Source organism: Podarcis bocagei (assembly GCF_964188305.1).
Source record: "Podarcis bocagei genome assembly, chromosome: 2".
Classification (NCBI taxonomy): domain Eukaryota; kingdom Metazoa; phylum Chordata; class Lepidosauria; order Squamata; family Lacertidae; genus Podarcis; species Podarcis bocagei.
In genome coordinates, this window is record NC_138126.1 from 2,649,485 (window position 1) to 2,675,014 (window position 25,530).

General features: G+C 46.9%; 1 protein-coding gene across 2 annotated transcripts; it reads left to right on the forward strand.

Annotated features, from left to right (window-relative positions):
• The first annotated feature begins 105 nt into the window (after positions 1 to 105).
• On the forward strand, positions 106 to 24,765 carry LOC308580661 (uncharacterized protein). Of its 2 annotated transcripts, XM_081182638.1 has the most exons (4): positions 106 to 489; positions 828 to 1,001; positions 16,229 to 16,366; positions 23,015 to 24,765. In XM_081182638.1, exons 2-4 carry the CDS (start codon positions 869 to 871, stop codon positions 24,466 to 24,468), a joined length of 1,725 nt encoding a protein of 574 aa, XP_081038764.1. In that variant the 5' UTR covers positions 106 to 489; positions 828 to 868; the 3' UTR covers positions 24,469 to 24,765. The 2 variants fall into 2 exon arrangements, with proteins under 2 accessions (XP_081038764.1, XP_081038765.1); XM_081182639.1 differs by lacking the exons at positions 106 to 489; positions 828 to 1,001; positions 16,229 to 16,366 and adding an exon at positions 20,489 to 21,901.
• The last annotated feature ends 765 nt before the right edge of the window (positions 24,766 to 25,530 follow it).

Sequence of the window (25,530 nt, forward strand, 5' to 3'; positions counted from 1 at the left end):
GGAGAACATCTAGCAGAGGGTCTGTGGGTTTTGATAAACAAGAAATGGAAATTGGTGTTATCTCAAAATAGACTAGTTCTACCCTACGCCTTTGGGAATCTTGTCAGAAGAGGAGTGCAAAGCTCACCTCAGGAGTTTTTTTAAAGGGTATACATGCCTGGTGTCTTAAGAACAGAAGAGATTTAGGACATGTGGAAGATCTATATTTTGATGGCTTCCATGCCAGGGTGGGGGCCACATTTTGGGACTGGAGACTTGTGAAGATGGTGTATAAGCACAGACGATATCTAAGGAGGAGGGGTGTATTAGTTTCCTGATATTTAAAAAATGTGGCATCGGCTCCTCTGCTTCCACGTATAGATTTGGTCCCCATGCAACCCCTGACAGAGGCGGATACGGCTACACCATCTGCCTGGCTTGTGATGAGAGAGCTTAAAGATTGTGAACAGGGCTCTGCATACAAAGCACCTAGCATGGGGGCACCTACATGTAATAGCTACTCTGCTCTTTTCTGCCCATGCTCTGGGGTTGCTGTTTTGAGGCTTGGGGACAGGAAGGTGATTGGTTTTTGCACCAAGTTCTGTCAATAATCCCCACTGAGTTCAAAGGGATCTATTCTCAGGTCACTACTGTGCAGACCATGCCAGCCTTACGAAGTGGGGTGAGGAGCAAACAGAGGAAATGGGAATGACTGTAGATGTTTAGAAATGGGGCTTTTGTTGGGAAGGGGCTGCCCCATTTGTGCTTCTCCAGGGGCAGGAGAATATCTAGGCAGGAGAATCCCTGCAGGACCTCTGAAGCACCCTTTCCTTCTTCCTCTATCCCAGGACCCTCCAGCTTGTTTTGGCTCCTTGACTCCTCAGGAAGGATGAAAGAGATGGATCCTGCAAACCTAAGGAAGATGGAAGGGGGAAGATGGACGGTTGACCTGGTCAGGTTGTCTCCTGCATCCCTCCCCACAACCTCTGAGCGTTCTTTCCCAGGGACCTCCGAGAGATCTGGTGAGTCCCAAGGGAGTGGAGCTGGGGACGTGGATGGAAGGAGCCGGAGAGGTATCAGGGCTTGCTCAGTTTGGGGGTCGGGGGGACGCAGGCAGGCGGATGGAGATGGAGAAGGAGAGCAGTTTATTGGGCTCCTCCACCTGCTTCCTGCCTGCGCCTTTGTAATCTGCAGGCATTTTGAGCTAGGAATACAGCTGGACTTCAGAAGTTGAACAGAATCCCTTCTTGAAGCCTCTTCGACTTCCGAGGCGCGACTTTTGATTGCTCTCGCAATTTTTTTTTAAAAAAAGATATTTATTAAAATTTTCAAGAAATTACAAAGTAAAAAAAGAGAAGACAAAAATACAAAAAAGAAAAATGCAAAGTAAAAATAGTTTTTAAAAAAACAATTCTGTCATAACATATTTTTCATTTACTTATTTCCCGGACCTCCTCACGCCTTCCTTCTATGTATTCCAGTTCAAAGTATTATTTCAGCAAATCCCTCCCCATTTTATTCATCTTAATCTTCAATTTTTAAATATTATAAGAATAATTTTTTTTATCTATTAATACCCATTTTCTCATATTCCCTTATAGCATTACAGCTAAAGACTACTTAGTTTCAATCCAACATCATTCTAACATTCATTAATTTTACAATATTTCTGTAGATAGTCCTTAAATTTCTTCCAATCTTCTTCCACCGACTCTTCTCCCTGGTCTCGGATTCTGCCAGTCATTTCCGCCAGTTCCATATAGTCCATCACCTTCATCTGCCATTCTTCCAGAGCGGGTAGATCTTGTGTCTTCCAGTACTTTGCGATGAGTATTCTTGCTGCTGTTGTGGCATACATAAAGAAAATTCTGTCCTTCTTTGGCAACAATTGGCTGACCATGCCCAGGAGAAAGGCCTCTGGTTTCTTCAGGAAGGTATATTTAAATACTTTTTTCATTTCATTATAAATCATCCCCCAGAAAGCCTTAATCCTTGGGCACGTCCACCAAAGGTGAAAGAATGTACCTTCAGTTTCCTTACATTTCCAACATTTATTATTGGGCAAATGATAGATTTTTGCAAGCTTGACTGGTGTCATATACCACCTGTATATCATTTTCATAATATTCTCTCTTAGGGCATTACATGCCGTAAATTTCATACCTGTGGTCCACAACTGTTCCCAGTCAGCAAACATAATGTTATGTCCAACATCTTGTGCCCATTTAATCATAGCAGATTTGACCGTTTCATCCTGAGTATTCCATTTCAGCAGCAAGTTATACATCCTTGACAAAGTCTTAGTTTTATGTCAGTATCTCAGCTCACAGTCAGAGGTAACTGGCCTCCCCCGGGCAAACTGAGTGAGATACTTGTTTACCTTCCGTCTGCGTGAAATTTTGGTTCTTATTCTTCCACTGAAATGGAACAAACAGTGCTGTTTTTTTTTTCTATTAACTTGAATACGGATTCAAGTTATAAGCTGTATGCTGTTTAGGTTTAAGGTTACTTCCTTTTACACATTTTCCATGGATCAGACTTCTGTACACAAATTTCTGGAACTGAATCCTAATCCTGCATCCTCCGTGTGTTGCCTTTTTCTTTCTTTTTGGAATAACTTTTATTTGCTTTTAAAAACAAGGATCATAGGACCACTAAATGATGAAATATGTATACCGGGGGTCAGCAATCTATGGCTCATGGGCCACAAGCGACTCATGGGGGACATTTCAGCTGCCCCTGAGCCGTCCGCTCGGTGAGTCCTGTGTGTACACACGTGATCCTGCCCACAGAGCGATCTCCGTGAGAGTGAGCCAGCCCAGGCGAGGTAAAGCTTAAAGAGGAGGTTAAGGGGTGATATGATAGCCATGTTCAAATATATAAAAGGATGTCACATAGAGGAGGGAGAAAGGTTGTTTTCTTTTTTTTTTTTTAATATATTTTTATTAAGGTTTTCCAATACAAAAAAGCATATTCAGTAAAATAACATTGATTATTTAACATCTTTTCATCATAACTTTGGACTCCCCCACACCTCCCACACACACTTGCATCGTTTTAAAGATATTTCCAAGCAAATTATCATTTTATAAATAAGTCTTTAGGTTCAGTCATTAAAATATAATTAAACTTAAATCTAGTTTAGTGATAGACAATTATTTCTATTCTGGCGTCCCAATCAACATTCCGCCAAATTACAATATTTTTGTAAATAAATCTTAAATTTCTTCCAGTCTTCTTCAACTCTCTCTTCTCCCAGATCTCGGATTCTGCCGGTCATCTCAGCCAGCTGCATATAGTCCATCAGCTGCATCTGCCATTCTTCCAGGGTGGGTAATTCTTGCGTCTTCCAATTCTTAGCGATCAATATCCTTGCTGCCGTTGTTGCATACATAAAAAAAGTTCTATCCTTCTTTAACACATTCTGGCCGACAATGCCCAGGAGGAAGGCCTCTGGTTTCTTGGTAAAGGTATACTTAAACACCTTTTTCAGCTCATTATATATCATCTCCCAGAAGGCCTTCACTTTAGGGCAAGTCCACCAGAGGTGAAAGAATGTTCCTTCATTTTCCTTACATTTCCAACATTTATTATCAGACGAATGGTATATCTTAGCCAGTTTAACTGGGGTCATGTACCATCTGTATATCATTTTCATTACATTTTCCTTCAGAGCATTACATGCAGTGAAGTTCAGCCCAGTGGTCCACAACCTTTTCCAATATTCAAACATGATATTATGCCCAATATCCTGTGCCCACTTTATCATTGCCGGTTTAACCATTTCGTCTTGTGTGTTCCATTTCTGCAGCAAATTATACATTTTTGAAAGTACTTTAGTCTTAGGTTCTAACAGTTCTGTTTCCAACTTCGATTTCTCCACCTGGAATCCTAACTTTTTATCATTTTTGAATACTTCCTTAATCTGAGCATAGTGTAGCCAGTCTCGCACTTTATCTTTTATTTTCTCTAGACTCTGCAATTTCCAATTTTCTCCATCTCTTTCTAATATCTCCCAATATTTTGGCCAATTGGCCTCCATATTGACTTTTTTTAGGGCCTTAGCCTCCATGGGTGACAGCCACCTCGGAGTTTTTTTCTCCAGTAAGTCTTTGTATCTTATCCAGACATTGAATACTGCTTTCCTGACAATATGGTTCTTAAAGGCCTTAATGGCCTTAACCCTATCATACCATAAATATGCATGCCATCCAAATGCATTGTTAAAACCTTCCAGATCCAGTACATCCGTGTCCTCAAGAAGTAGCCAGTCTTTTAGCCAGCAGAACGCTGCGGCTTCGTAGTACAATTTTAAGTCTGGCAGGGCAAAGCCCCCTCTTTCTTTCGCATCCGTTAATATCTTGAACTTAATTCTGGGCTTTTTGCCCTGCCAGACAAATTTAGAAATATCTTTCTGCCACTTCCGGAAGCACTCCGTTTTGTCTACGATCTGCAAAGTCTGGAACAAAAATAACATTTTTGGCAATACATTCATCTTGATGGCGGCTATTTGGCCTAACAATGAAAGTTTTAGTTTTGACCAACTGTCCAGGTCTAAACTAAAACTTTCATTGTTAGGCCGAATAGCCGCCATCAAGATGAATGTATTGCCAAAAATGTTATTTTTGTTCCAGACTTTGCAGATCGTAGACAAAACGAGAAAGGTTGTTTTCTGCTGCTCCGGAGAAGCGGACACGGAGCAATGGATCCAAACTACAAGAGAGAAGATTCCACCTAAACATTAGGAAGAACTTCCTGACAGTAAGAGCTGTTCGACAGTGGAATTTGCTGCCAAGGAGTGTGGTGGAGTCTCCTACTTTGGAGGTCTTTAAGCAGAGGCTTGACAACCATATGTCAGGAGTGCTCTGATGGTGTTTCCTGCTTGGCAGGGGGTTGGACTCGATGGCCCTTGTGGTCTCTTCCAACTCTATGATTCTATGATTCTATGATTCTATGAACCCCTGATGTGGACCGGGTCTTCTCATGTCATTTGTATATCTCAAAACTAGCAGAATCTATTTGTAGGAATATCTGTAACATACGATTCATCATTAGCGGTCAGTGTGTGAGTTCTGGGTTCATGAAATGTTTTAAACTGGAACAAAAAATGGGGAAACAGGAGAGAACAGAGAGCATTCTACATTGCATAGCTGAATGCCTAGTCAGGAGCTCTTGCGGCTGTTGTGGTTTGATGAAGTGTGAGTTATAGTCACTTTTCCTCTTCTGTTACCAATGAAACAATAGAGAGTTGGTCTCCTCATGAACACGGGAGGGGGGTTCAAACTGAAGAAAGTGATTTACGTATAAATTTAAATTTAGACCAATCAGAGTGAGGCAACTGCTGATGGCGTGTAGGTTTCACAGACAAGGCATGGATCCTGTCCAAAGAGCTCTGCATAAGGAAGTAAAGGAGGAGAATCGTAGGATCATGGACCCTCTCAGTAAAACTCCCTGTTGGATCATAAAATCAGTTTTGAAATTCCATACATACCTCTGTCAGGGGTCGGCAACCTGCAGCCCATGGGGGGGTCGTTTAAACGGGCCACAAGCCACCCCCGAACCAAGCCACCCGCTCAGCGAGTTCCCGCCTGCTGCACGAAACCAGTCCAGGGCGGGGACTCGCTTCCGTGGTGCCGGAAATCAGACGCAGATGCATGAGCCATCCAGACCATGGCGGGATCTTCGCAGGGCTGAACCGACCCAGGCAAGGTAAACCTTCCTGAGCCCTCCTCTGTGTGATGAACCTTCGCTTTTTTGATGGAGATGAAAAGCTGAGCAGTTGGCTCCTTACTTTTCTCGCCCTGACCTAGCCACTGTGATCCACGCGACAGTCACCTCCAGGCTTGATTATTGTAACTCACTCTACGTGGGGATGCCCTTGAGACTGACCCAGAAACTCCAGCAGGTGCAGAATGCTAAGGCAGGACTCTGTGGTGGGTCTGGAAGCCTTTCGCAAGAAATACCTCTGCTCACTCAGAGATATATTTGTAGTCTTTATTTACATACATATTTACAAGGTACAGGACATAGCTTCATGCATTTGAATCCTCGGTAGCAGATCCAGGCAGTGGGAGCTTTTGGCTCCTCCTCCAGCAGAGGAGCTTGGGAAGCCCCAAGTGCCTCCTTTGTTCCCTACATTTTAACCCCCTTCTGTCCTGTGCTGAAGGAGTGGGCATTGACTCTCTCTCTGTCCTCCCTCTGAACTGGTCGAATGGTGTTGATGGTCTCCAGCATCCGGGAGCATCCTCGCCGCTTGAGTTCCTTCCGCTTACTTGTCCTCCTCTCCCTCTCCTGTCTTTTCTAACGGCTCTTGTTCTTCCCCCTCCCTCAGCTCTGGGGCATTCCCTGGCAGCCCCGTGACAGACTCCTTACGGGGTCCTCACAGCAGGATCACATTCACCCAGTGCTATACCAGCTGCACTAGCTCCCGCTGGAGTACAGGGTCAGGTTTAAGGTGCGGGTTTTAACCTTTAAAGCCCTATACAGCCTAGGACCCTCGTACCTATGAGACCGCCTCTCCTGGTATGTCCCACGGAGGACCTTACGGTCTTCAAACAAAAACATATTGGAGGTCCCGGGCCACAGGGAGGTTAGGCTGGCCTCAACCAGATTTAGCAGTGGCTCCAATCTGGTGGAATGCTCTGTCACAAGAGACTAGGGCCCTGCGGGACTTGACATCTTTCCTCAGGGCCTGCAAGACAGAGCTGTTCCACCAGGCCTTTGGCCAAGGCACAGTCTGACCCCCTCTCTCCTTCTGTAATCTTCATAGAACTCTAACCTGGTGGTTGCTATTAATATGATTCTGAATTAATTCAAAAATGTATTTTAATTAATTGACTGTGTGATTTTAAGATTTTTTTTTACCTGTTGTTAGCCGCTCTGACCATGGCTTTGGTCGGGAAGGGCGGAATACAAATAAATTATCATCATCATCTGGGATTCCAACATCCTCACTGTGAATCCTGAATGGAGGGATATCAACTCTCTGTGAATATTCTTCATTTTGTCAAGCTTTTTTAAGCAATGACCAGGCTTCTTTGAACTACCCAGGCTTTTTTAAATGTCATCTTCAGATTTTATAGGGTCACGACTGGACAAACAGGCCAAACTCTATGCCAAAGGATAAGAGGTAAAGGTAAAGGGACCCCTGACCATTAGGTCCAGTCGTGACCGACTCTGGGGTTGTGGCGCTCATCTTGCTTTATTGGCCAAGGGAGCCGGTGTACAGCTTCCGGGTCAAGTGGTCAGCATGACGAAGCTGATTCTGGCGAAGCAGAGCAGCGCATGGAAACGCCAATTACCTTCCCGCCGGAGCAGTGCCTATTTATCTACTTGCACTTTTTGTGCTTTCATACTGCTAGGTTGGCAGGAGCAGGGACTGAGCAATGGGAGCTCACCCCGTGGCGGGGATTCGAACCTCCAACATTCTAATCAGCAAGTCATAGGCCCTGTGGCTTAAGCCACAGCACCTCCCACACCAAAGGATAAATGGACATAAATCTGATATCAGGAATCATAAGACAGAGAAACCAGTAGGAGAACACTTCAGTCTCCTGGGACATTCTAAACAAGATCTCAAAGCAGCTGTCTTATTACAAAAGAATTTCAGAAATAGACTGGAAAGAGAAGTTGCTGAATTGCAACTTCTTACCAAACTTAAAACCCTAGAGATACCTGGTCTGAATAGAGACATTGGATTCTTATCTCATTATACATGGTATATGTAGCTATTTTTAGCCATCTCACCCCTTGCTTTTTCCTGTAAGACCAATTGCAGTCGTTAACAGTCATCAACAGGTTTACCACACCTATCAGCCAATCACCAATTCCCACCACCCTTCTGAGAAATACCCCTCCCCACCCTCTCACTATATATAAGGGTCTGGTGACTTCTGTTTCAGTGTATCTGAAGAAGTGTGCATGCACACAAAAGCGCATACCAATAACAAACTTAGTTGGTCTCTAAGGTGCTACTGGAAGGAATTTTTTAATTCGTTAACATCGTTCAATAATCTGGTGCTTCATTTCTTCCTGAGGCTCTAATTAGCTTCTCTCTTCATTGCAGATGGTGATCAATTGGAAGGGAAGAACAAAGGGGACCACAACAGAATCCACATAGAGGAGGAGTCAAATCAATATTCAGGGTGTGGAGATAACATCCGTCAGAGCTCCCAGTCCACCTCCCATCAAGGAAACAGCTTCATTCGGAGGTATAGCCTTACTTCACACGAACGAACTCACAGTGGAGAGAAATTGCATCAGTGCTTGCAATGTGAAAAGAGCTTCAGTCGGAAGGATACTCTCATTTCCCATCAAAGAATTCATACAGGAGAGAAGCCCTATCAATGCTTGGAATGTAGAAAGTGCTTCAGTTACAGGAGCACTCTGACAACCCATCAAAGGATTCATACAGGGGAGAAACACTATCAGTGCTTGGAATGTGGAAAGAGATTCAGAGAGAGCTCAGAGCTCACTTCCCATCACAGAATTCATACAGGGGAGAAACCCTATCAGTGCTTGGAATGTGGAAAGAACTTCAGACACAGTAGCCATCTCACTTCCCATCAACGAATTCATACAGGGGAGAAACCCTATCAGTGCTTTGAATGCGGAAGGAGCTTCAGTCAGAGCAACAGTCTCACTTCCCACCAAATAAAACATACAGGGGAGAAACCCTATCAGTGCCTGGAATGCGGAAAGAGCTTCAGACAGAAGAATGGTCTCACTTACCATCAAAGAATTCATACAGGGGAGAAACCCTATCAGTGCTTGGAATGTGGAAAGAGCTTCAGTAACCGCCAAATTCTCACTTCCCATCAAAGAATTCATACAGGAGAGAAACCCTATCAGTGCTTGGAATGCGGAAAGAGCTTCAATTGTAGGACTAGTCTTACTTCCCATCAAAGAATTCATACAGGGGAGAAACATTTTCAGTGCCATGAATGTGGAAAGAGCTTCATTCAGAAGACTAATCTCACCTCCCATCAAAGAATTCATACAGGTCAGAAACCATATAAATGCTTCGAATGTGGAAAGAGCTTCATTCGCAGCCACGACCTCACCATCCATCAAAGGATTCATACAGGAGAGAAACCCTATCATTGCCAGGAATGTGGAAAGAGCTTTAGTGGGACTGGAATACTTGCTGCCCATCGAAGAATTCATACAGGTGAGAAACCCTATCATTGCCAGGAATGTGGAAAGAGCTTCACCCAAAGGGCCCATCTCCTGAGCCATCAAAAAACTCATACAGGTCAGAAACCCTATCAGTGCCAGGAATGTGGAAATAGCTTTCGTGATAAGAGTAAACTCACTTCCCATCAAAGAATTCATACTGGGGAGAAACCCTATGAATGCTTGGAATGTGGAAAGAGCTTCAGTCGGAGGGATAGTCTTACTTCCCATCAAAGAATTCATAGTGGGGAGAAACCCTATCAGTGCTTGGAATGTGGAAAGAGATTCAGTCAGAGCCACAGCCTCACTTCCCATCTAATAAGACATACAGGGGAGAAACCGTATCAGTGCCTGGAATGCGGAAAGAGCTTCAGATGGAAGGTTAGTTTCACCTCCCATCAACAATTTCATACAGCAGAGAAACCATAACTGTTAGAGGGGTTTTTTCCTCTGGTGGCAGATGACAGAAGACTGTCTCAACATAAAGATTTATGACAAAGCAACAAACAGCAAAGCTTGTGGGTGTTTTTCTGCAGGCAAAGTTCAAACTGCAACTTTTCCTTCCTAATCATGACCAGCAGTAACTAATCTGCCCAAAGCTCACAGAAACAGTTCTTAAAGGTACAAACATCCTTACTGTTTCTTTGAAGAATGACTCCCAACAGTAACAGTGCTTGGAATGTTTAAAGAACTAATAATAATAACAACAGATACAGGTAGGTAGCTGTGTTGGTCTGCCATGATCGAAATAAAACAAATTCTTCCAGTAGCACCTTAAAGGCCAACTAAGTTTGTTATTGGTATGAGCTTTCGTGTGCATGTACACTACTTCAGATACCAGGCATGAATAAACTTAGTTGGTCTTTAAGGTGCTACTGAAAGATTTTTTTAAAAAAATAATAATTTATTACTTGTACCCTGCCCATCTGGCTGGTGTTCCACAGCCACACTGGGCAGCTCCCAACAGAATATTGAAAACATGATAAAATATCAAGCAGAGTTGTTGCTTAGTCGTGTCTGACTCTTTGTGACCCCCTGGACCAGAGCACGCCAGGCATTCCTGTCTTCCACTGCCTCCCGCAGTTTGGTCAGACTCATGTTGGTAGCTTTGAGAACAACCATCTCATCCTCTGTTGTCTCCTTCTCCTTGTGCCCTCCATCTTTCCCAACATCAGGGTCTTTTCCAGGGAGTCTTCTCATGAGGTGGCCAAAGTATTGGAGCCTCAGCTTCAGCTTCAGGATCTGTCCTTCCAGTCAGCACTCAGGGCTGATTTCCTTCAGAATGGATAGGTTGGATCTTCTTGCAGTCCATGGGACTCTCTAGAGTCTCTTCCAGCACCAGAATTCAAAAGCATCCATTCTTCAGCGATCAGGCTTCTTGATGGCCCAGCTCTCACTTCCATACATAAAACCAGAGCTTTAACTATACGGACCTTTGTCAGCAAGGTGATGTCCCTGCTTTTTAAGATGCTGTCTAGGTGTCACGGTCCAGTCTATGGGCAACCGAAGTCCCGGCTGAGGATGTTGAGACTGGGGGCAAGATGGCAGGGTGGGAGTAGGAACGAGAGTCCAGAAGCCAGAGGTCCAAGGGTCAGGAAGCAGGGAGTCACGAAGTCAAGGGTCGGGAAGCAAGAAGCCAAACGCAGCAAGGCAGGAAACGTGTTGCTGTTCCGAAGTGGGGAGGGGGGGCGGGAACAGCTGCCCCATCCGCCCCACTTCGGAACGCTGTTCCGAGGGGGGGGGGGCGGGAACAGCTGCCCCAGCCGCCCCACTTCGGAACGCTGTTCCGAAGGGGGGAGGGGGGCGGGAACAGCTGCCCCATCCGCCCCACTTCGGAACGCTGTTCCGAAGGGGGGAGGGGGGGCGGGAACAGCTGCCCCAGCCGCCCCACTTCGGAACGCTGTTCCGAAGGGGGGAGGGGGGGCAGGAACAGCTGCCTCAGCCGCCCCACTTCGGAACGCTGTTCCGAAGGGGGGAGGGGGCGGGAACAGCTGCCCCATCCGCCCCACTTCGGAACGCTGTTCCGAAGGGGGGAGGGGGGCGGGAACAGCTGCCCCATCCGCCCCACTTCGGAACGCTGTTCCGAAGGGGGGAGGGGGCGGGAACAGCTGCCCCATCCGCCCCACTTCGGAACGCTGTTCCGAAGGGGGGAGGGGGGCGGGAACAGCTGCCCCATCCGCCCCACTTCGGAACGCTGTTCCGAAGGGGGGAGGGGGGAGGGAGCACCTGCCCCAGCTGCCGGGCTTCGTAGCGCTGCTGCGAAGCCGGGCGGGGGGGGGGTGGGAACACCTTCTGAAGGCGGGCAGGGGGCGAAAGTATTTGTCCTCCCTGCCTGCCTTCCCAGGGGCTTTTAAATCGCCCCGGACAGCGGAGAAGTCCTCCACTGTCCCGGGGTTTTTTTAAAATGCTGGGGGTGGGAAGAAAAGCCCTTGTCCCCCCCCCCAGCCTTCAGAAGAGGTCCGGGGACAGACTGTCCCCGGACCTGGTCTGAAGGCGGTTTCCCTAGGAACGCATTAATTGATTTTCAATGCATTCCTATGGGAAACCGTGCATCGCAAGACGAAAAGCTCGCAAGACGAAGAGACTTGCGGAACGAATTAATTTTGTCTTGCGAGGCACCACTGTATTCTGTTTTCTTTTTAGCCTATTGCCTTGCTAAACTGAAAAAGCCTGTGCCTGCCTACTTTTTACGTTACAGAACCAGCTGCTTTTAGGTCCTGTACATAGCAAATGTCAGTTCTGGAATTCTGAAAAGAATAAAGTGTTGGACTCTATGGGGACTGTTGAATGTTATATGTAATCACATGATATATTATGAGGAGGGTTGATCTGAAGAGCCAAATGATTATTGTGACATTGGGTTGCAACTATTAAGATTGCTGTGATTCTGTGATTGGTTAATAGGAATGACATGTGCAATTTGGAAGTGTATGTATAAAAAAAACATTGTTTTGGATGTGGTTCTTTGCATGAACATTTGTTTTTCAATAAAGGCCTATCTTTCCACCTGGAGATTGCATCCTTTTCTTTTGGGTTTTTATGTGTGGGTAATCTCTTTTTGAATTTCTCCTACATATATATTTAAAATGACTGGATTTTAAAAATAAACAAATCTGAATGTGATTTATAATGAGACTGAAACACTACCATTATTGGTAGAAACAACTCTTGAAAACAATCAAAAAATGAATCAGAAATAATTTTTAAAACAGAATTTTTTCTTACCCTGAAGTTCAGTTTACAGAGACAGGCCCATAAGTTCCTCCCCATGTCAATCATAAACCAACAGCCGCCGCCACTGGAGGCAACAAATGCTGCAATGCACTGAAGCGGAGGAAGATAGAGGAGGGTGGAATGTCGTCCCCCCATCTGTAAACTGAAATTCATGGTAAGAAAAACTTTTGTTTAAATAACTAGCTCATTAGCTAAAGTGGTGCTTCAGGTTAAGAACAGTTTCAGAACGAATTAAGTTCTTAACCCGATGTACCACTGTAAAGAGATGAAGGATAAAGAGATGAGCCCTTTCATAAATTTGGTTTTGGCAACTGCAAAACAACATACAAGATCCTGGTTTCCCCCTGAGATATGACACTTGAAAATCGGTTGTATTATATTTAGAAATGATTTTGGCCACGGAGTAAACAACCGTATTTTTCTTTTCAAATTTAATGTGTAGGAAATCTCCATCATTGATATAGAAATGGGGTCAAATGGTTCTGAGAGCCCAGTATAAACTGGTTTTCTGACAGGAAAGGCAGGGAAGGGATGGAGTTGGGAGGGGGGGGGAAGAGTTCCAGAGGGGGGGGCTGCCCCCTGAGCAGCATGTGCCCCTCTCCCTCCCTCCCTCCCCAATAGTGGGCTTCGCCTTTCCTGCCTGTGGTGCTTCTACGGGGGGGGGGGCTTCCACACCTCCCCCCCCCCAGGATGGCGTGTCTGTTTCATTCCTCGCATGGGACACTTCCTCCTCTGTCTCTCTTCCTGGGCTGCAGAAGCAGGAAAGTCCGCTTGGCGGGGGGGGGGGAGATTATTTTCGGAGGGGGAGGGATCTCCTGGCTGGGAAGCCCCCCCCCGTCCATTCTTCCCCCCACTCGCTGATCGGGAGGGTGTTTTGTTTTTTGGAGGGGTGTCTTGATGGAGCCATTTCTTAGCCTCTTCTCCCTCCCAGCCTTTCCTTGGGATTCAGGAGCCTCTATGTTGGAGGAGGGGGAGAGCCAAGGTAACCCCCCCCATAGCCATCCCCGTCTTTGGCACAGAGGGGGGAGGGGGCAGTTCCGTGAGCGCAGGCGCAGAAGTAGGAAAACAGTAGGGAGGGGGAGGGAGGGGTGCCCTCGGCTTTGCAAGGGTTAAAAGGAGCAAAGCTGGATTCCTATAGAGGGCGGGAAGTGAAGCGGGAGGGGGGGGGTCAAGGTCCTCCATGCCAAAATCCTTCCCTCCCACATCCCTTCCTGCAAGCAGAGAGGAGGTTGCTTTGTTTTCTCTCCTTTGCAAAATCTTCCTCGGTGAGTCTCCTCTCTTTCCCCTCAGGGGTCCCAGGGGTGCAGGGAGGGGGCATGGGGGTCCCTATTCAGATCATTCCTGATGGGGGGAGACCCCCAAGTCAGAAAGCAGAGGTCCTCTTTGTACTCTTTGCCAAGCCAGGGAGGGGGCGAGTTCTCAGGAGGTCTGCAGCTCTGTTCTTCCTTGGGATCCAGATGCTGCCTTCCTTTTGGGGGAGGGGGCTTTGAGCACAGGGAGAAGAAAAGCCCTTCTGCATCTGCAGCAGCAAAACTGGACCACTTCTTCTGTCCCAGATGCAACAACACATGTCTCTCTCCTGTCGCTCTCCACACCCATGGCTGGCGCTGTTACCTTCCAACAGCTGGATCTCACTCCCAAAGGCACTCTCTTCCATGGTCTCCCAAGACAGATGGAGGCCAACTAACCAATCATTCCCCCCCTCACAATGCACAATGGGGCTTTCCCTCTCCTCCCCCTCCTGGTGCCCCCTGAAGTTGGCTTGAGGAGGTTGGGGGGGGGGGAGTCCACCCCACCAGATGCCGAGAAAGGAGGTCCTTCCATCTGGAAAATGGGAACACTTTGAAGAATTATGTGAAGATGAGTGCCGTATAATCATAATCATAAAATTATTACAGTGTGGAATTCCTCCATTTACACAAAGATTAATTGTTGTTTAGTCGTGCCTGACTCTTTGTGACCCCCTGGACCAGAGCACGCCAGGCCCTCCTGTCTTCCACTGCCTCCCGCTGTTTGGTCAGACTCATGTTTGTAGCTTCGAGAACACTATCCAACCATCTCGTCCTCTGCCGTCCCCTTCTCCTTGTGCCCTCCAACTTTCCCAACATCAGGGTCTTTTCCAGGGAGTCTTCTCTTCTCATGAGGTGGCCAAAGTATTGGAGCCTCAGCTTCAGGATCTGTCCTTCCAATGAGCACTCAGGGCTGATTTCCTTAAGAATGGATAGGTTGGATCTTCTTGCAGTCCATGGGACTCTCAAGAGTCTCCTCCAGCACCAGAATTCAAAAGCATCAATTCTTCGGCAATCAGCCTTTTTTTATGGTCTAGCTCTCACAAAGATTAATACCCATCATTAAAATTGTTCCATTAAAATGTTGAAATAAGCATGCAGGAAAAGAATAGAATTAAAACAGCGCAGCTATTAAGAGGCAGAAAAGAACAGAGCAATGTGTAGAAGATCATCTTCATTCTCCCTTTCTCTCTTAGGGTCCAGTGTGTTTGGAAGACGTAGCTTTTCATTTCACACACAAAGACCTGGATCCTGACCAGAGAGCTCTGCAGGAGGAAGTCAAGGGGGTGAAGTGTGGGATCCTGGACTCTGGTAAGGCTCCCTGCTGGATCATCAGATCAGTTCTTAAATTCCATACAGATCTCTGCAGGACAAACCTCCGCAATTTTGAGGGAGCCCAATAGCGCCAGCTACAGCGTCTGAGATTTTAACATACCCACAACTCTTCTTGAATGGAAAACTATCAATGTGTGTGTGTGGGGGGTATCTCTTGTTTTATCTGGGAATATTCTTCTACCAAAACTCTGTAAAAGCATTGCAGGAGATCCTGGGGACCCTACCAGGCCCCGATAGCTCAGACACCCCAGGGTCCTTGTACTTGAGGAATCTGGAAAATGACCTCATTGACAGAACTGAAAAGAATTTATTACAATCCTTCTGTGCTCTGCCACAAGACGCCCAGAATGAAATACTCTCCAGATTTGACCTCTTACGTTCCTGACTGATAAGTCTGAAGAAGGAGCAAAGGCCTCATGCAAGCAAAACTTGACCCTTTGTGCTCCAGATCCAGTCCACTAGATATAACACCGTGAGTTAAATTATCGCTTTCGGGGAATAACCAAAGCTTAGAAGCTGGGAACTCCAAGGCCATAAACTAGAACAAGTCTTAAACTATAAGTACTTAGGAATGGTGGTCCAGGCTTCAGGATCCAATAAACTACATGTAAATTCAGGAGCTCGGGGGGGGGGGACACAGCAAATTGTATCCTCAAATCTTCCCCAAAGATTTGGTCCCCATGCAACCCCTGACAGAGGCGGGATATAAATAATAAATTATTATTATTATTATTATTATTATTAAATACGGGCACAACATCTGCCTGGCTTGCAATGAGAGGCTTCTAAAGTGTGTCAACGGTGCTCTCCATACAAAGCACCCAGCATGGGGGCACCTACATGTAATATCTACTCTGCTCTTTTCTGCCCATGCTCTGGGGTTGCAGGTTTCAGGCTTGGGGACAGGACGGTGACTGGTTTTTGTACCAAGTTCTGTCAGTTATCCCCACTGTGTTCAATGGGATCTACTCTGAGGTCACTACTGTGCAGACCATGCCAGCCTTACGAAGTGGGGTGAGGAGCATACAGAAGAAATTGGAATCACTGGAGATGTTTAGAAATGGGGCTTCTCTTGGGAAGGGGCTGCCCCATTTGTGCTTCTCCAGGGGCAGGAGAATATCTAGGGCAAGAGAATCCCTGCAGGGCCTCTGAGGCTCCCTTTGCTTCTTCCTCTCTCCCAGGACCCTCCAGCTTGTTTTTGCTTCTTTACTCCTCAGGAAGGATGAAAGAGACGGATCCTGCAAAGCTAGCGAGGATGGAAGGGGGAAGATGGACGGTTGACCTGCTCAGGTTGTCTCCTGCTTCCCTCCTCACAGCCTCAGAGCATTCCCTTCCAGGGACCTCCGAGAGATCTGGTAAGTCCCAAGGGAGTGAAAATGGGGACCTGGATGGAGGGAGCCAGAGAGGTATCAGGGCTTGCTCAGCTTGGGGGTCGGGGGAGGCAGGCAGGCAGGCAGATGGAGATGGAGAAGGAAAGCAGTTTATTGGGCTCCTCCACCTGCCTGCCTGCCTGCGCCTTTGTAACCTGCAGGCATTTTGAGCTAGGAAAACACTCGTATAGTCCATGGATCAGGCTTATCCACACACATCTCTGGAACCGAATCCTGATCCTGCGTCCTCCGTGTGTTGCCTTTTTCTTTTCTTTTTGGAATAACTTTTATTTGCTTTTAAAAACAAGGATCATGTGACGTATTTTATCAGCCGTGACCCCCGCTAATTGATTTACGAACCTCGATTAGCGATATATTGCTGCCCGGCACGCTTCCACTCCGGCCCTTCGTCACGGTCAGCAGAGCTTCGCACAGCGTTGTAAAACTGTCACCAGCTTGTTGCTTCCAGACAAACACACAGAGAGTCCAGTTTGTCTATTTACAGCGTTTTATTCCGATATTTCCCCCAGGGATTTCCTGGGCTCCTCTCCGCCATTACAGGCTACGTCTTTCCCCCACAGAGTACACAGTGGGACTGACAAACTCCTCCCAAAAACTCCTCCCAGCTTCTACTGCTGACGTCAGAGTGGTGTGGCACCATGGGAATAACTTAACCAGTTAAGTTCCAGCTCCAACACCCCCCCTTGCCACGCCTTCTGACAAGACCTTTTTGAGTTCAACACCTTTCCCTTTGCCTTGTGCCTCTTCCCGGCATCTTTCCCAGGCACCTGTTGAACCCCTTCAACACTCCCAGAATCACACTGTGCGACACTTTTCCACGCACCTGTGACCTGATACCCTACTGACCCATTAGGGCCAGCAGTTGTGTCTTCTCCGTCAGACGTTTCCCCCTCTGACTTGACAACCCTTCCGTGAGCTTTCTCCATTACCGGAGATGAAGCCTCACACCTGGACACTCCTTTCACAACCCTTGGAGATGCCCAAACCTGCCCTGAACCCTGACCCTGGACTTGGTCCTCATCACCGGGATCTGAACCCTGATTCTGGACCTTATCCCTTTCACTGGGTTCAGCCATAGCCTCCCTTCTCCCTTGAGAAGACTTTGCACCCGTCACCTGGTGACGTATTTCCTTTTCCTTGAAAAACTTCTCCAGAGCAGACCCAGTAAACTGTGACCCTCGGTCGCTCTTGAACCCTTGCACCCTGGTGGAGAACCTTCTTTCCACCCCCGCAACCCAATCCTGGATTAGTTGCGTCACCTCCCCCTGTGATTTGAGAGAGAAACTCCAGCCAACCTGGCTGTGGTTACCTGTCAGCGACAGCACATACCTGGCCTCACCCAGACTCTCAGACCTCTTGGGTCCTGACAGATCTGTGTGAACAAACCCAAAGGGCTCTTCGGTTACCCTCCCAAACCCGGGAAAACCAAGCACCTTTGCACCTGTGCATGCCCTGCACCCTTGGGACCTCCTCCCACCTTGTGTGATTTTACACCCTTTTGTGCACCTGTGCAACTTTTGCACATGACTGGGAACCTTAGCACACTGCACCTGTGCTTTAGCACACTGCACCTGTGCTTTACCAGCATTCCCACAACCCTCCAGAGGTGACTCCAGAACAAAGACGTTGTTCTCCCTCTGCATGTTGACCCGTTGTCTCCCTCCTCTGAAAATGAAACAGGTGTCATTTACAAAACGAGCATTGTATCCCTGCTTCTTTAGAGCTGATACATATAAAAGACAACACTTCAGTCCCGGCACAACGTAGAACTTTTCCTCCTCCTGTGAAGTAGAGAAAAAACACGTTAGCCATCACCACAGACTGCCTTTTTTGTGTTCCGTCTGTGAACCTAACAGTCATCCCTGTCAAAACAGCCCTGCATTTCCGCAGCTTCCCAGCAGATGTCTCTGGAATCAAATTGCAATCAGCAGCAGAGCCAATAACAAAACTCTGCTCTGGCCTTGTCCCACGAGTCTCTTGCTGGCACCTGGTACGTTCACCAGCCTTAGTCTCACGCCTGGTTGTTTTTCCAGACCAGTTGCCATGGAAACCCGACTGGTTCCCATGAGAATTCAACAGTTTGACCTTGCAAACATCCTGTCTTGTCTCTCTGCTCCGGTGGGGGCAACTGCCACGCAGACGTTGAACTCCAGTGGAAAAACACTGCTCGGGGCTTCCAGCTGGCTTGGCCTTCCTCCTTCTGGAACGGCGCCTCCCACCAGCCTCGCCCCCCCTGAAGTTCCACTTCTTCCAGCACGTACAGTGGAAAAGTTTGAACGTGCCTTTGGAAACCTTCCGCCCCCCCCGACCTGCTCAGCAGCACTCCTTGTGGCTAAAGCATCAGGGACAGGGGCTCCAGCCATCTTTAGGCTTTTGTATTCCTTCTCCAGGGCTCTGGCCTCCTGCTGAAGCTTCACAGCAAACACAGCAGGACATTTCCAAGTGCCAATAGTCCCTTTGCCCCCCCCTCTGGGGCCCACAGCCTTTCCCAGCTGTGCACCGGCTCTCACATAGGTGATCAGCGCCATCTTGTCTTTCTGTTCTGAAGCAGCCATCTCCCGGCCCTTGCTTTCCGCCTCCAGCCTCACAACCACCCTGGAGCGCTGAACGGCCTCTGGCTTCCTGGCACCCAGAACAGTAGACTTCAGATCAGCAGCCCGGTTGCCCAACTTCTTAAAGTGAGCCTCCCACAGTCTTCCAAGACCTGGCAGCCTGCCATCCTCTTCCGTTCTCCCAAGCTTTTCAAACGTAGCTTGAATCACTTCCTGGCCATCTGCCAACTTCCCCCGGGGCCCAGCGTACTCACGTAAACAACTAGCCGCTCTTCTGCTCCCGGTCTAGCAGATTAGCTCCCCTGCCTCTTTGAACTTTAGGCAGAACTATAAGCTGGCATCAGCAACGTCGTCAGCTTGCCTCTCAAACTTTAGGCACAGCACCTGCACAGCGTCTTTCAGCTCAGACTCCGGCCTCCCGTTCTCCAAAGGCGCCCCCAAGCTGTACTCACAAGGCTTCCAGCTCATCCAGCACCCGTCCGGAGAAACGATTCCCTGCTGCTCTCAGCTCCTTGGCTCCACAGCAGCGCAGGCACTTCTCTGCGTCTTGCAGCTGCCGCATGCTTTCAAACTCCGCAGCTCTCCTTGCCTCTTAACACCAGGCAAAAAGTCCTTCCGCCTTCTGCCGGCCCCCTGCTCGACACCGCAGATCAAAGCCTCTGCTCGACACCGCAGAGTTTACGACTCCCGCGACAGTTTTACAAGCGGTAATTTATGGGTCCATAACCTGTGACGTATTTTATCAGCCGTGACCCCCGCTAATTGATTTACGAACCTCGATTAGCGATATATTGCTGCCCGGCACGCTTCCACTCCGGCCCTTCGTCACGGTCAGCAGAGCTTCGCACAGCGTTGTAAAACTGTCACCAGCTTGTTGCTTCCAGACAAACACACAGAGAGTCCAGTTTGTCTATTTACAGCGTTTTATTCCGATATTTCCCCCAGGGATTTCCTGGGCTCCTCTCCGCCATTACAGGCTACGTCTTTCCCCCACAGAGTACACAGTGGGACTGACAAACTCCTCCCAAAAACTCCTCCCAGCTTCTACTGCTGACGTCAGAGTGGTGTGGCACCATGGGAATAACTTAACCAGTTAAGTTCCAGCTCCAACATTTAGGACCACTAAATGATGCAAATATGTAGACCACGGGTCGGCAATCTATGTCCCATGGGCCGCAAGCGGCTCACAGGGGTCATTTAACTGAGCTGCCCCCAAGCCGTCCGTTCGGTGAGTCCTGTGTGTACACACTTGATCCTGCCCACAGAGCGATCTCCGTGAGAGTGAACCAGCCCAGGCGAGGTAAAGCTTGCCGACCCCTGATGTAGACCGGGTCTTCTCATGTCATTTGTATATCTCAAAACTAGCAGAATCTATTTGCAGGAATATCTATAACATGCAATTCATCGTTAGTGGTCAGTATGTGAGTTCTGTGTTCATGAAATGTTTTAAACTGGAACAAAAAATGGGGAAACAGGAGGGAACAGAGAGCATTCAACATTGCATAGCAGAATGCCTAGTCAGGAGTTCTTGCGGCTGTTGTGTTTAGATTAAATGTGATTAATAGTCTTTTTTCCTCTTCTGTTACCAATGAAATTATACGGAGTTGGTCTCCTCATGAACACAGGACAGGGGTTCAAACTGAAGAAAGTGATTTATTTATAAATTTAAATTTAGACCAATCAGATTGAGGCAACTGCTGATGGGGTGTAGGTTTCACAGACAAGGCATGGATGTTAATGGATCCTGACCAAAGAGTTCTGCCTAAGGAAGTAAAGGAGGAGAATCCTGGGATCATGGACAGTCTGACCCCTTCTCTCCTACTGTAATCTTCATAGAACTCTAACCCAATGGTTGCCATTAATTTCATTCTGAATTGATTCTAGAATGTATTTTAATTACTGTATTTTTTGCTCCATAAGACGCAGTTTTTTCTTCCTAAAAAGTAAGGGGAAATGTCTGTGTGTCTTATGGGGCGAATGCGTGGTCCTTGGAGCCGAATTGCCCAGGGGCAAAACGCAGATCATGCTTTCCCCCCCCCCCTTTTTTTTGAAAGAGGGAAGTGGGTGTTGAAACAAAGCCGCTGATCGGCAAGCGATCGGGAGCGAGATAAGGGATGCTAGCAATAAAGAAGGTTGCCCAGGAGGAGGGAGGTAAAGACAGCAAACTTGCAAGGAGACAGGAAGACTAAAGCAATGAGGAGAGTAATTAGAAGAAAGGGAGGAGCAAAGAACTGCTCCAGCTAAGGAAAAGACACTAAGGCAAACAAGAGGGAAGGGAGTGTTGAAAGGAAGCAGCTGATCGGTAAGGGGTCAGGAGGGAGATAAGGGATACTAGCGATAAAGTAGGCTGCCTGGGAGGGGGGAGGTAAAAGTCTATGGATCCTCAGGATTTTTATATTGGGTCACCCCAAATTCACCATCAGATCACATAGCATGTCCATGGCTACAGCCTGAACCAAAAAAAATCACTGTTTCGTGGGGCCACAATGGTGCAAAAACGTGGTTACAAAGCACAGAGCCGCATGGATCCTCAGGATTTTTGCACTGGGCTTCCGCCACAGAATCCAAACGGATGTGACCAGAAAACACCATCGCTTACAACAAAATCTAAACCATGCTGAAAGGAGAGCCATAGATAATCTCAGGAACAACCCAGACATTATAACTAAAGAGGCAGACAAGGGTGGAGCTGTCGTCGTCATCATGAACAAAACTGATTACATCCAGGAGGCTCACAGACAACTTTCTAATACCGCCTTTTACATAAAATTGGACTCAGACCCCACAAAAGAATATAACAAAGTACTGCACAAGATTGTTAAGGAACTACCTCCACACATCCAAGAACAGATCCTCACAAACACACCAGCAGAACCTCGACCAGGAACTTTCTATCTTCTACCTAAAATACACAAACCAGGAAATCCAGGACGCCCCATCATCTCAGGTATTGGCACTATTACTGTGGGTGTTTCCGATTATATGGACTCTGTCCTGAAACCATATGCCATCAGTGATCCCAGCTACGTATGTGACACCACAGATTTGAATAATCTTCCTAACAATACTATAGTAGCCACTATGGATGTGGAATCTCTGTATACTAGCATCCCACACAACGATGGTTTACAAGCTATAAGGAACACCATTTCAGATAAAAAAACAGCGGACTTTGCTACCAAACTCTGCCATTTGGTCCTTACCCACAGCAACTTCAAATTTGGTGATGACCTGTTCCTCCAGATCAGCGGCACAGCAATGGGCCCCCGCATGGCCCCACAGTATGCCAACATCTTCATGGCAAATTTCTAACAACATTTCCTAAACTCCTATCCACTTAAATCTCTCTTGTGCCTGTGATACATACCATCTCAGGACTATTTAATTGCTCTTCTTCTAACATTGTGTATGCCATCAAATGCCAACAGTGCCCTTCAGCTCTCTGTATTGGACAAACAGGCCAAACCCAACGCCAAAGGATAAATGGACATAAATCTGATATCAGGAATCACAATGTAGAGAAACTAGTAGGAGAACACTTCAATCTCCCAGGACATTCTATGCAAGATCTCAAAGTAGCTGTCTTATTACAAAAGAATTTCAGAAATAGACTGGAAAGAGAAGTTGCTGAATTGCAACTTATTACCAAACTTAAAACCCTGGAGAGACCTGGTCTGAATAGAGACATTGGATTCTTATCTCATTATACATGGTATATGTAGCTATTTTTAGCCTTCTCACCCCTTGCTTTTTTCTGTAAGACCAATTGCAGTCATTAACAGTCATCAACAGGTTTACCACACCTATCAGCCAATCACCCATTCCCACCACCCTTATGAGAAATACCTCTCCCCACCCTCTCACCATATATAAGGCTCTGGTGACTTCTGTTTCAGTGTGTCTGAAGAAGTGTGCATGCACACAAAAACTCATACTAATAACAAACTTAATTGGTCTCTAAGGTGCTACTGGAAGGAATTTTTTAATTCATTAACATTGTTCATTAATCTGGTGCTTCATTTCTTCCTGAGGCTCTAATTAGCTTCTCTCTTCATTGCAGATGGTGATGAATTGGAGGGGAAGAACAAAGGGGACCACAACAGAATCCACATAGCGGAGGAGCCAAATCAATATTCAGGGTATGGAGAGAACATCCGTCAGAGCTCCCAGTCCACCTCCCATCAAGGACACAGCTTCATTTGGAGGCATAGCCTTACTTCACACGAAAGAACTCACAGTGGTGAGAAATTGCATCAGTGCTTGGAATGTGGAAAGAGCTTCAGTCGGAAGGATGCTCTCACTTCCCATCGAAGAATTCATACAGGGGAGAAACCCTATCAATGCTTGGAATGTAGAAAGAGCTTCACCCAAAGGGCCCATCTCCTGATGCATCAAAAAACTCATACAGATCAGAAACCCTATCAATGCTTGGAATGTGGAAAGAGCTTCAGTCGGAAGGATACTCTCACTTCCCATCACAGAATTCATACAGGGGAGAAACCATACCAGTGCTTGGAATGCGGAAAGAAATTCAGACTGAGCTCACAGCTCACTTCCCATCACAGAATTCATACAGGGGAGAAACCATACCAGTGCTTGGAATGTGGAAAGAGCTTCAGTCACAACATATCTCTCACTTCCCATCAAAGAATTCATACAGGGGAGAAACCATACCAGTGCTTGGAATGCAGAAAGAAATTCAGTCACAGAGTCTCTCTCACGTTCCATCAAAGAATTCATACAGGGGAGAAACCATACCAGTGCTTGGAATGTGGAAAGACCTTCAGCCATAGTAGGATTCTGACAACCCATCAAAGATTTCATACAGGGGGAAAACCCTATCAGTGCTTGGAATGTGGAAAGAGCTTTAGTGAGAGTGGAAAACTCACTTCCCATCGAAGAATTCATACAGGGGAGACACCCTATCAGTGTTTGCAATGCGGAAAGTGCTTCAGTGGGAGGAGAAGCCTCACTTCCCATCAAAGAATTCATACAGGAGAAAAACCTTTTCAGTGCTATGAGTGTGGAAAGAGCTTCACTCAGAGGGCCAATCTCACTTCCCATCAAAGAATTCATACAGGTCAGAAACCATATAAATGCTTCGAATGTGGAAAGAGCTTTAGTCGGAGCAACTCTCTCACTTCCCATCAAAGAATTCATACAGGTGAGAAACCCTATCAGTGCCAGGAATGTGGAAAGAGCTTTCGTGAGGGGGGAAAACTCGCTTCTCATCGAAGAATTCATACAGGTGAGAAACCCTATCAATGTTTGGAATGTGGAAAGAGCTTTCGTGAGGGGGGGAAACTCGCTTCTCATCGAAGAATTCATACAGGTGAGAAACCCTATCAATGTTTGGAATGTGGAAAGAGCTTTCGTGAGAGGGGAAAACTCGCTTCTCATCAAAGAATTCATACAGGGGAGAAACCCTTTCAATGCTTGGAATGTAGAAAGAGCTTCAGTCGGAGGGATAGTCTTACTTCCCATCAAAGAATTCATACAGGGGAGAAACTCTAACAGTGCTTTCAGTGTTTAAAGAAGAAACAACAATAACAACAGATATAGGTAGGTAGCCATGTTGATCTGCCATAATCGAAACAAAATAAAAAAGTTTGCTATTGGTATGAGCTTTCGTGTGCATGTACACTACTTCAGATACCATGCATGAATAAACTTAGTTGGTCTTTAAGGTGCTACTGGAAGAATTTTTTTAAAAAAATAATAATTTATTACTTGTACCCTCCCCATCTGGCTGGTGTTCCACAGATACGCTGGGCAGCTCCCAACAGAATATTGAAAACATAAAACATCAAGCGTTGTTGTTGTTTAGTCGTGTCCGACTCTTCGTGACCCCATGGACCAGAGCACGCCAGGCACTCCTGTCTTCCACTACCTCCCGCAGTTTGCTCAAACTCATGTTTGTAGCTTTGAGAACACTGTCCAACCATCTCATCCTCTGTCGTCCCCTTCTCCTTGTGCCTGCAATCTTTCCCAACATCAGGGTCTTTTCCAGGCAGTCTTCTCTTCTCATGAGGTGGCCCAAGTACTGGAGCCTCAGCTTCACGATCTAACCTTCCAATGAGCACTCAGGGCTGATTTCCTTCAGAATGGAGAGGTTTGATCTTCTTGCAGTAGAATTGTAGAGTTGCAAGTAAAATAAAAGGTAAAGGACCTCTGGACGTTTAAGTCAAAGGAGACTGTGTTACAGCGCTCATCTCGCTTTCAGGCTGAGGGAGCTGTCGTTTGTCCACAGACAGCTTTCCGAGTCATGTGGACAGCATGACTAAACCGCTACTGGCACACGGAGGACCGTGACGAGTGCCAGAGCGCACAGAAACACCGTTTACCTTCCCACTGCTGTGGTACCTATTTATCTACTTGCACTGGTGTGCTTTCGAATGGCTAGGTTGGCAGGAGCTGGGACAGAGCAATGGGAGCTCACCCCATCGTGGGGATTTGAACCGCCGACCTTCCGATCAGCAAGCCCAAGAGGCTCAGTGGTTTAGACCACAGGGCCACCCGCGTCCCTACAAGAGTTGCAAGTACCCTGGGGTCATCCCTCTGCAACACAGGAATCTC

What these genes read in the sequence shown, in the direction of transcription:
- LOC308580661 (XM_081182638.1), top strand. Translation starts at nt 869, where the DNA reads ATGAAAGAGATGGATCCTGCAAACCTAAGGAAGATGGAAGGGGGAAGA. An exon ending in AGGGACCTCCGAGAGATCTG is followed by an intron (nt 1,002 to 16,228) that starts GTGAGTCCCAAG and finishes TTTACTCCTCAG; the next exon opens with GAAGGATGAAAGAGACGGAT. An exon ending in AGGGACCTCCGAGAGATCTG is followed by an intron (nt 16,367 to 23,014) that starts GTAAGTCCCAAG and finishes TCTTCATTGCAG; the next exon opens with ATGGTGATGAATTGGAGGGG.